A 12033-nucleotide genomic window follows, 5' to 3' on the forward strand; every position below is an offset into this window, starting at 1 on the left:
CATTTGTGACTCCATATTCACATCAGCAACAGTGTCCTGTTCCTGAGTGAATGCTGATGAAAAGTATTGATTTAGTGTCTCTCCAATCTCCTTCGCCTCCACACACAACTTCCCACTACTATCCTTGACTGGACCGATACCTACCCTAGTCATCCTTTTATTCCTGACATACCTATAGAAAGCCTTTGGGTTTTCCCTAATCCTACCAGCTAAAGACTTTTCATGTCCCCTTCTCGCTTCTCTTAGCTCTCTCTTTAGATCCTTCCTGGCTACCTTATAACTCTCTATCGCCCCAACTGAACCTTCACGCCTCATCTTTACATATGCCGCCTTCTTCCCTTTCACAAGGGATTCCAATTCCTTACTAAACCACGGCTGCCTCACAAGGCCCTTTACACCATGCCTGACTGGTACATACTTATCGAGGACACGTAGTAGCTGCTCCTTGAACAATCCCCACATCTCATTAGTGTTCTTCTCTTGAAGCCTGTTTTTCCAATCCACACATCCTAAGTCATGCCTCACTGCATCATAATTTCCCTGCCCCCAGCTATAACTCTTGCCCTGCGGCGCACACTTATCCCTCTCCATCACTAAAGTAAAAGTCACCGAGTTGTGGTCACTGTCCCTGAAGTGCTCACCATGAACATCAACTAGCCACAAAACGACATCAACTAGCCTCTTTCACTAGTATCCTTACATACTAGGAGGAAGGACACCACTTTGACTGGGACAACGCATCCATCCCTAGGATAAGCCAAACAGAGACATGCACGAGAATTCCTAGTAGCGTGGCATTCTAACTGGAACTTCACCAACAAATACATTGACTTGGATCCAGTTTACCACCCCCTGAGAAAAAGATCAGGAAATGATGTCACCACATGAAATGACGTTGCTAACCCAAGGAAACCTAAACACATAAATAGAAAGCAGGCCATACCACCAGTGCTTCATTCTGAGGTTTATTGATGATGTTACCTAATATGGTTACAAAACGTCTGAAAACGAACCTTCCAGCTCCGCGAGCAAACCTACATCACGAATCTCAACCTGAGCTACAAATCTTCTCAAAATTCGCTAATTGCATAACATGAATTAAAACAAAATCCTATCTTTGGCAAATAGATGGCATTTCCAGATAAGTTATTCATATTCATTTGCTATTAATCAATTGTAGCTGGAATATATAGCAGTAGTATTATGTAAATGATCAAGGTTGCTTATCTTCCTGCTTAGCACCCCATGTTTCTTAATATTTAATGACTTTCTGCCTTAATGTTTCCTTGTGAATTCCATGAACAGTTAAGTTACATTATAACGGTCACATGAGACCATAAGACATAGGAGTGGCTGTAAGGCTATTTGGCCCATCGAGTCCACTCCGCCATTCAATCATAGATTAGATTAGATTACTTACAGTGTGGAAACAGGCCCTTCGGCCCAACAAGTCCACACCGACCCGCCGAAGTGCAACCCACCCATACTCCTACATTTACCCCCTACCTAACACTACGGGCAATTTAGCACGGCCAATTCACCTGACCCGCACATCTTTGGACTGTGGGAGGAAACCGGAGCACCCGGAGGAAACCCACGCAGACACGGGGAGAACGTGCAAACTCCACACAGTCAGTCGCCTGAGTCAGGAATTGAACCTGGGTCTCAGGCGCTGTGAGGCAGCAGTGCTAACCACTGTGCCACCGTGCCGCCCATAGTTGATGGGCATTTCAACTCCACTTACCAGCATTCTCCCCGTAGCCCTTTTATTCCTCGTGACATCAAGAATCTATCAATCTCTGCCTTGAGTCCCGGCCTCCACTGCACTCTGCGGCAATGAATTCCACAGGCCCACCACTCGCTGGCTGAAGAAATGTCTCCGCATCTTCCCTTATGTGTTTGAAAGGGAGATAGAATTAGTTACTTGGTTGCAATCTGGTTACAGTGACCTTTTGCTTTTGTTTAGTTTCTATATTTTGACAAAGTTGAAAAAATTGATAAATGTTAGAAATTTTCTGCATTAAAATGTTCATTTTTATAGGTCCCATTGCTGGTCCATCAGAAACAGGCATTGGCATGGTTACTGTGGCGGGAGAAGCAAAAACCATCAGGTGGTATTCTAGGTAAGAAGGAACCTTTTTTTTAAAAATTAATAAGGATGGCGTGGTCATGGAAGAACAATGAGATCAGAGTCTAATTTGAGATGATACAAAGCACAAGCTTAATACACTACCATCTGTGGGATTGAACTGATCTTAATTATTTGTGATTCACTATTATGAGCTAGATATCATTTCAGTATTAAGTCAATGTACATTGATAAGCAGGGTAATAAATTTGTATTATGCTAAAATTAATCAAAATAATAACTTTGATTTATTAATCACAGAAGAGGGGATCAGAATCTACAGTTGTCACTAGGGCCAAATAAAAGATATTTGAATTTGATGTATTTGTAAGTGTCTAATTTGGAGTAACAGGAAAATTTATGAATTTTTAAATGATTGCCATTTATGCTTCTCTTTTAGCGGATGACATGGGTTTAGGGAAAACGCTAACAATGATTGCACTCATCTTAGCACAGAGGTGCAACAGGAAGGAAGAAAAGGAGAAAAAACCCGATGAGTGGATCTCAAAAACTGGTAAAAAGTGTTAATAATTTACAATGATTTCAGTAACTGATAAAACAATGCACAGTGTAAAACCTACGGGATGGTTAAGCTCCAAAGCAAGTGTATTTTCACAAGTTTGAGATTTGAAGTGCTGCATTGTTGGAAGTACACCCTATCTAATGGCACGGTTATCTATATACAGGTAGACGATCCTTTATCTGAAATCCCGAAATCTGAAAAGCTCAAGTCCAACGGTTTTTTTTTGTGAAGTTTTTTTTTCTCATTAACAAGGTTGTTTGGGATGCAGACAGTTAACCCAAGTCGACACCCACTTGATGCGTATCACTCAGATGTAACACTGGGTGGCGGGTGGCCCAGCACTGGCAGGCCTCAATTCTGTCTCAAGGCCTGTTTTACTGAGTGAGTCTGCTACTCTAGTAAGATTTTTTAAAAATTTCACCATCAAACTGTCACTTATACTGAAATTTGAAAAATTCTGAAAACCAGCTGGTCCTGAGCATTTTGGATAAAGGATTGTGCACCTGTACCTGATTAGATGAAATCTGGCGCTGTTGGTGCCCTGACACACTCTTGTCCTGTGTAACTGCATTGCATAAAAGGTTGGATGTCTGTCAAAGTAGTTTATTGAATGAGAAGTGCTTTTTTAAAAAATTCATTCATGGATATCACTGACTAGCCCAATATTTTGCCTGTCCCTAATTGCCCTGGAGAAGCTGGTGGTGGTGAGCTACCTTCCTAAACTACATCAGTTCTTGGGGTGTACAGACACCCACAGAGCTGTTAGAAAGGGAATTCCAGGATTTTGACCCAATGTTAGTGTAGTGTTTCCATATGTCTACTGCCTTGGTCCTTGTGGTTGGTAGATGTTGTGGGTTTGGGATGTGCTGTTGAAAGGAGTCTTGAGTTATATTAAATACCTGATTTTCTGACATTGACATTTATTTTTAGTTAAAACATTTAATTGGGAGTTAAACTAGTTTGTTATTATCATTTTGTTGTTGTACCTGATGTTGTTCTGTCTTGCAACCTTGTCTGATCCAAACCTAATATTGCATTCTAATATCCAACTTTCTACAGAGCACACACATGTCACCTCCTCTGGGACACTTATCATTTGTCCAGCATCTCTAATTCATCATTGGAAGAAGGAAATCGAAAGGCATGTCTCTGTCACAAAAATAAGCATTTACATGTACCATGGGCCAAAGAGAGAACAATCTGCAAAAGCGTGAGTAATTTCAGAAATAATGTTTCTGTCCTGCAATAGAATTTGCTGATCTGTGTATATAATGCTTTGCTCTGTGTTTTTGATAGGCATAATATTTTAAAAGACATGATTATTTTAAGTTTGCACAACTTTTCTTTAGAGAGTTGTGGTAGATATTTCTTGCAAGTTAACCTTTTCTAGATTGCTTTGTAAATGTTATCTGGTGGATCACTACATTCATCATGTGTCTTAATTAAGATACAAAGAACGGTACAGCACAGGATCAACTCCTTCCAGTACAACAAGACTGCACCAACACAATGCCTTTCTGTGCTAAAATCTTTATGCCCCTATGCGGTCTGCATGCCTCAATTCCTTGCCCATTCGTATATCTATTAAAATGACACTCAAATGTTGCTATTGTATCTGCCTCCATGTCCTGTCGCAGCACATTCCAGACACTAAACACTTTCTGTTTTCAAAAAAAAAAATTACCTCTCTCATCTTACTCCCTTATACCTTAAACCTGTATCTCTTTAGCAATTGACATTTCTACCCTGGGAAGAAGACTCTTATCTATTCTATTCATGACTTCCATAATTTTGTAAACTTCTATCAAGTTGGCCTTTATCCATCATTCAAGTGAAAACAAGCCGAGTTTGTCCAATTTCTCCTCAAAGCCAGGCAATATCCAGTTAAACGGTTTCTGTCACTCTCCAAAGCCTCCCCATCCTTCTTTTGGTGTGGTTACCAGAACTGTACACCAACTCAAAATTAACAAACTCAAAAGTTAGCTTTTTAAACTTTGAAATGATGACAGATTAAGCTATCATTTTATGCAATAGTATTATGTAGATTAATGTTCCACAGTAATCCCCATTGGAGTTTCTGCTTTTGATTCTATTTTGAAGAAGACATCAAACAAGTATATGTTTCTGCTATTATCAATACATATCCTTTCTCAGATAAAAGAAAAAAAAGTAATCCAGTCAATTTGCGGTCGTCGGATACTAGTTTATTTGCAGCTTTGGAGATGAGGGGAAGTAAGTGCCATGGTGCCAGTCAATTTAAGGACATCACACATCAGGGTGTCCTAATGACTGGAAAGGAATGTCATCCTGGAATGTCAAAGTTGACATTGAACAGCTGCATCCAGAAAAAGGAATTTAACTCTAAACTAAAAGTGGTATTTAGAAACAGTTTTATTGGCACTGGTCTATGACGTTTAAACATTTTTCTTACAGACTATCAAAATTTGATGTTGTTGTGACAACATATAGCCTTGTTGCAAAGGAGATCCCAGTGAACAAAGGAAATAGCCATTGTGCAACCAAGGATGACGCGACCGTAAGTTGAGCATTTGTCAGTGATGTTAGTGGTACCACTTGCTGATATGAATATTATGTAATAACGTGTTGGATGCGTTTTTGCATTTGGCTATCTCTAACAATTGCTGCTTGTTAGAATAGTCACCAAACTAACAAATAGCAGCTCAGCCTTGCAGATTATCTGAGCATTTTTACAGTGGAATTGTGCTCTTAGCTCTTTTTTTTTTGGACTGGGCGTGTCAGGCCAGTTATTAGTATGCTTTCTGATTTGGTGATTACACTATCTTTTTATACTACCAAAGAGCCAGTGGAATTACTGGTAGATTTCTATTTCCCCTCAGAAAATCTGTTAGTGTAATTGAGCTTGTGAGTGATTAGGGTGCTTCATCTTTTTAATCCAAACACGCTGCGATGAAAACTACACACATCTTTAGTTTCTTTTTGTTTTTCAGGCCTTGACTGAGACAAAGTCTTCTCATTCTCCTCTGCTGAAAATAGCATGGTCTCGGATCATCCTGGATGAAGCTCACAACATTAAAAACCCCCAAGTACAAACCTCAATGGCAGTGTGTAAACTCCAAGCTAAAGCACGCTGGGCAGTCACAGGAACGCCCATTCAGAACAACCTGTTGGATATGTACTCTTTGCTGAAGTAAGAAAACAGAACCAGAGTACCTGGGTTAAGCTTAATTATTAAGTTGTGTTTTTCAGATACGTTATTTTTGTCAGCATTGCTTCCAAATAATTGTTACAGCATTAAAACAAATATATTATTTCCATATTGTGGACCTGCCCCTTTTTAAGACAAATCACCTAAGTTATTTGAGATATTTGCTCTCAGTTTGTTTTGTTGTCAATTATTGTTCTTAACAATGGAGTTTGGGCTGATTTCTAAGATCTCATTGCTCTCCTTTTTCTAACTTTTTCCATATTGTCTCAGGTTCCTTCACTGTTCCCCATTTGATGAGTTCAAGCTTTGGAAGAATCAAGTGGATAATGGTACCAGGAAAGGTGGTGAACGCCTTAATATTATCACCAAAAGCCTTCTGTTGAGGAGAATGAAAGACCAGCTTGATGCTAATGGCAAACCTCTGGTAGCTAAGCCTATTGTTATTTTGACCAATAAAATCACATGTTCAGTTTTGCACCATTCGAAAGTGATTTTGACTTTATGCCAATGCTAAACTGCAGTACGGTGCTGTCTTTGGATCCAACACTGATTCCATGAAGAGTGTATTTAAATTTGAAGTTCCTTCGCTGTCCTATCATCATGGAAACAGACTAAACATACCATAGAAATGGAATGTGGGATCATTCTCCACAAAGACACAGTATTATTCTAAATATCACTTTTTGTGACAATTTCTGTGTAACTTTTGTTTCCGCAGGTTGTCCTGCCACAGAAATGTAACCACACTCATAAGCTAAAATTGTCAGAGGAAGAGGAAGCTGTTTATAATGTCTTGTTTGCTCGTTCCAGGTATGTTTTGAGGAATTGTGTGTTCTTAAAATATCACTGCTTCCAGTTAGGGAACATACTTTGGTTAATCCTATCCACTATCTTGTGGATATTTTGCTTAATCTCCTATTATAGAAGTTGGGAGGGAAACATTTGCCAAGCTACACAGACCTGTGCTGATTGCTCAGGTGAATGCTGTGTCATGGGCATTTTTTTTATGGATGAAGCAACACTGTTCTTTTTTGAATAAAATTCTCCCCTACAGTATTCAAAGTCTTTTCCTATGGGGAATGAAGGTGACTGAAAAGATAACTGCTTCCTTTTATCATGTTAAATAAAATAGAACATAGAACAATACAGCACAGAACAGGCCCTTCGGCCCACAATGTTGTGCCGAACATTTATCCTAGATTAAGCACCTATCCATGTACCTATCCAATTTCCGCTTAAAGGTCACCAATGATTCTGACTGTACCACTCCCACAGGCAGCGTATTCCATGCCCCCTCCACTCTCTGGGTAAAGAACCTACCCATGACATCCCCCCCCCCCCCCCCAATACCTTCCACCTTTCACCTTAAATTTATGTCCCCTTGTAACACTCTGTTGTATCTGGGGAAAAAGTCTCTGACTATCTACTCTATCTATTCCCCTGATCATCTTAGAAACCTCTATCAAGTCACCCCTCATCCTTCGCCGTTCCAATGAGAAAGGGCCTAGCACACTCAATCTATCCTCGTACGACCTATCCTTCATTACAGGCAACATCCTGGTAAATCTCCTCTGCACCCTCTCCAAAGCTTCCACATCTTCCCTAAAGTGAGGCAACCAGAACTGCACACAGTACTCCAAATGTGGCCTTACCAAGGTCCTATACAGCTGCAACATCACCTCATGACTCTTGAATTCAATCCCTCTGCTAATGACCGCTAATACACCATAGGCCTTCTTACAAGCTCTATCCACCTGAGTGGCAACTTTCAAAGAGCTATGAACATAGACCCCAAGATCCCTCTGCTCCTCCACCTTACTAAGAACCCTACCGTTAACCCTGTATTCCGCATTCTTATTTGTCCTTCCAAAATGGACAACCTCACACTTGACAGGGTTGAATTCCATCTGCCACTCCTCAGCCCAGTTCTGCATCATACCTAATAGAACAGAACATAGATGTGACATCATATATTTCAACACTTTTTTTTTGTTCTATTGTGTATTTGAAAGCTTAATTAAAAAGATTGCCAAACATATTTTCATGAAGGTGATAATCTCTTAAATAAAGATTAGATTAATTCAGACTTATCATACTCCACTGAAGTGTGATCTTTATTCAAATGTTAATTTTGAAGAGCTTTTTAACAAGTAGAATATCCACCAATGAATAAAACATTGAGAAAACTGCATTTATCTTGATCCCATAAAGATGCTTTAATCCAGGACCAAAAAATTCAGCTTGTTGTTTTCCTTTACAAGATAAAAGCTCTTGCTGTAGTAATTAATCAATTGCAGTTGAAGTTTTGTGAACATGTTGCACTATCCACCAAAACAATTTTACCTGTGGTGCCTGAAAAATGCAATTCACCAATTATAGTTCCTATTTGTAGCAGTTGCTGAGGTAGAATGTTTCATTCATTAATAATTAATTAAACATTCATTCATCAATAAACTTAATGCTGCTATCTAGGTTTAATGTTTTTAGAATCTATTGTGTGAGCCATACTGTTTGCTCCACCACTACTTCCTTTTTTTGTGATATTGAGCGATGTGTACTGCAGGTTGTAAACTTGCCTACTGAGCTGTAGTTTTGTTATCGGACGTTTTGTCACCATGCTAGGTAACATCATCAGTGAGCCTCCAGTGAAGCGCTGGTGTTCTGTCCTGCTTTTTATTTGTGTGTCTTGGTCTGTTGTGGTGGGTGATATCGCTTCCAGTTCTTTTTCCCATTGGTTGGTAAATGGGTCTAAATCAATGTGTTTATTGATGGAGTTCTGGTTTGAATGTCAGGCTTCTAGGAATTCCCATGCATGTCTTTGTTTAGCCTGTCCTCGAATGGATGTGTTGTCCCAGTGGAAGTGTCGATGAAGGACACCACTTCGATTAGGACAACGCGTCCATCCAAGGACAGGCTTAACAGAGACATGCATGGGAATTCCTAGAACACCAGCACTTCACCGGAGGCTCACTGATGATGTTATCTAGCATGATGATGATGTCCGGGTGAGACAGGCCGCTTACTTGCGGAACGCTTCAGAGAACACCTCTGGGCCGCCCAAACCAACCAACCCAATCACCCCGTGGCTCAACACTTTAACTCCCCCTCCCACTCCACCGAGGACATGCAGGTCCTTGGACTCCTCCACCGGCAGAACACAACTACACGACGGCTGGAGGAGGAGCGCCTCATCTTCCGCCTGGGAACCCTCCAACCACAAGGTATGAATTCAGATTTCTCCAGCTTCCTCATTTCCCCTCCCCCCACCTTGTCTCAGTCGGTTCCCTCAACTCAGCACCGCCCTCCTAACCTGCAATCCTCTTCCTGACCTCTCCGCCCCCACCCCACTCCGGCCTATCACCCTCACCTTGACCTCCTTCCACCTATCCCACCTCCATCGCCCCTCCCCCTAGTCCCTCCTCCCTACCTTTTATCTCAGCCTGCTTGGCTCTCTCTCTCTTATTCCTGATGAAGGGCTTATGCTCGAAACGTCGAATTCTCTATTCCTGAGATGCTGCCTAACCTGCTGTGCTTTGACCAGCAACACATTTGCAGCGATGATGTCCGGGAACAAATGTACTAGCTCAGTAAGCAAACTTTACAACCTGAACCTCAACCGGAGCTATAAATCTTCCCCGATATCGCATTGTGTACAGCATTGCACTTATTTTAGTGGTATTTACCTCCAAGAATACATGACTGATTTTAGCTACTTCATTTGAACTTCCTAAATTCAAGTTAGCTCAATTCCATGTCAGATTGCATTTGAAATACTATTACAGACACCTTTTCCTGTAGGGCTTACTGGGCTTTGTGTATACCATGGCACATGGGCAGGAGGCATGTGCAACAAATCTGAGAAGCAGCCCTATGGTCTGCAGCCATCGCTGTACCATTAGAAAGTGCTTCATTGTGACAGGACACAGTATCAAGGATTAGTAGACCTGTTTCATTGCTCATTCTAACTGATTCTGTTTCAACCTGAAAGCCAGGATGTGAACCATAAACTGATTTTTCTATAAGTATAGATTACGGTGATATTGAAATATTCCTTGTGAAGGAAAGTGTTGAATTCCATTTTACAAACTGTTGCTAGACTCCCCTTTTGAATAAGTCTTGCATCATTACTACTAATTTAAAAGCATATTTTGCATTTGCCAACTTTTTAGTAGAAATGGAAATAACCGCACGTATGCATACTTGAATGCTGGTTAATTATTTGTGTTTATTTTAAATTCATACAAAAAGGTGAATATGTTCAAACAAATTACATTACAGCTATTAGCTATGATGCATTTTCCGTTGCCAGGTTCTATTAATTCCAGTGTTGTGACTATTATTGTAGTCCATTGAGTGACATTTTCGTTTTTATTCTCAATTACCTTCATCATTACATATTCCACTAAGTTTTCTGTTTTGCTTCACTGAACCTTTTTGTTTCGACAGACAAACTATTTCATAATTTCTAGTTAACATCATTTTTGACTGAATTCTCTTAAATAATATTTTTGAAACCGCTTTGTTAGTTCAGCTATTTTTTTCATTACATTTCCTCTCCACAGATCAACCTTGCAGTCATACTTGAAGAGACATGAAGGCAAGGATGACAAAGCTAATTCATCACCAGATACTGATAACCACTTCAGCAGAGGTAAAAAAAAATCGATGCCCGCTCAAGAAAGATAAATTCTGCATATACCAATAATCTGCAGCAAAAAAAAAAGCACTCAGGAAATGCAAAGCAGTTAGGTCAGAAATGATTAACCCTATGCATGAAAATCACCTTAACTTTTTCCTTTTGTCATAAACTCTAAACTTTACAAGGTATTAGGCTTTAAAATATACCCTTAAAGTTCACAATGCAACAGAGCATTTTAGACAAGCACCCCATCTTGGAGTTTCGCCCATGTGATCCATTTGCCAATTAGATCTGGTGTCTCTGGTTTGAAATGCACATAATAATCCATCTTGAAAGGTTTGTTTATAAATGTTTTGAGTGCTGATAATATATTTGGCAATTTGTCAACTATTTCTAGCACCCATTAATGGAAGATGTTTAGGAAGCTTTATTATGATAAAGTCAAGTTAACTATCTTAATGTTATCACTTCAATCCCACTGAAAATCAGCCGCTTATTTCTGTCAGATTTTTTTGTGATTTCAATACCATCTATTTTTTTGTTGTGGGTTCTAAGTATTGATCTGTGCAAACTTGCAAGAAGTTTGGTTTTTTGACCTGTGTTTTCCAGGATTTGAATTGAAATTAGTGTTCCATTCATTGGGCCCTTGCAATTCGAAAACAAAGAAATGTTGCTGTGACAAATTCAATCCCATGTGCAAGAGGTGAAATTGAGAAAGTGAACAGTGCTGGAGAGAGACATATACTGAGCTCAAGTTTCTTCTGAGCTTTGAGATTCCAGTGTCAGGAGAACTTATATTTACTAATGGAGCAGCAAACAACATGACCTTCCTGTTGGCAGCCTCTTAATTGACTGCCAATTGATTCCTATTGAAGATGAAATGGGTTTTCTGCTGCCTGCAATATTCCAAGAGCCACCAGTTCTGAAATTGCAGCAAGCCCCACAGAGAGCTGGGTGCTGCTAAGGCAGTTTGATTATGCAAGAGAGGCCCTCAGTTTTGGAAGTTTAAATGTAGAAGCTAATTTTGATGAACCTCTCTTACTATCTCATCCTTTTTTTTTAACCTGATGTTCTTGGTGCAACAATGTCGTCTTTTATTTTTAGTTATTTAAACTCCAGATTTATTCTGTAATTCATTTCAATATCATTCACGGTTTACAAGTTTTTTTTGTCACTCGTGGTATTTGTTTTCTTTCATGGGATCTGTAAGATCAGCATTTGTTGCCTATTCTAATTTCTGTTGACTGAGTGGTATCCTAGAATCCCTACAGTGTGGAAGCAGGCCATGCAACCCATCTAATCCACACCACTTCTCTGACCAGCATCCCACCCAGACCCACACCCCCCTACCTTATCCCTGCATTTCTCATGGCTATTCCACCTAACCTACACATGCCTAGGTACTAAGGGCAATTTAGCATGGCCAGTACACCTGCACATCTTTGAACTGTGGGAGGAGACTGGAACACCTGGATGAAACCCACGCAGACACGGGGAGAATGTGCAAATTCCACACACAGCCCATTTCAAAGGGTAATTTAAGTCAATTACATTTG

General features: G+C 40.0%; 1 protein-coding gene across 2 annotated transcripts in view; it reads left to right on the forward strand.

Annotated features, from left to right (window-relative positions):
* The window catches only part of ttf2 (transcription termination factor, RNA polymerase II), a 56075-nt gene that overhangs the window by 19960 nt on the left and 24082 nt on the right, over positions 1–12033 (forward strand). For both annotated transcript variants that reach the window (XM_060833594.1, XM_060833595.1), the window contains exons 9-16: positions 2042–2123; positions 2529–2642; positions 3711–3861; positions 5085–5187; positions 5621–5820; positions 6109–6262; positions 6557–6648; positions 10401–10489. In XM_060833594.1, the coding sequence (XP_060689577.1) occupies positions 2042–2123; positions 2529–2642; positions 3711–3861; positions 5085–5187; positions 5621–5820; positions 6109–6262; positions 6557–6648; positions 10401–10489 (985 nt within the window). The remainder of the gene's footprint in view (positions 1–2041; positions 2124–2528; positions 2643–3710; positions 3862–5084; positions 5188–5620; positions 5821–6108; positions 6263–6556; positions 6649–10400; positions 10490–12033) is intronic.

The sequence above is a fragment of the Hemiscyllium ocellatum genome, chromosome 12, assembly GCF_020745735.1.
Source record: "Hemiscyllium ocellatum isolate sHemOce1 chromosome 12, sHemOce1.pat.X.cur, whole genome shotgun sequence".
NCBI classification, from domain to species: Eukaryota; Metazoa; Chordata; class Chondrichthyes; order Orectolobiformes; family Hemiscylliidae; genus Hemiscyllium; species Hemiscyllium ocellatum.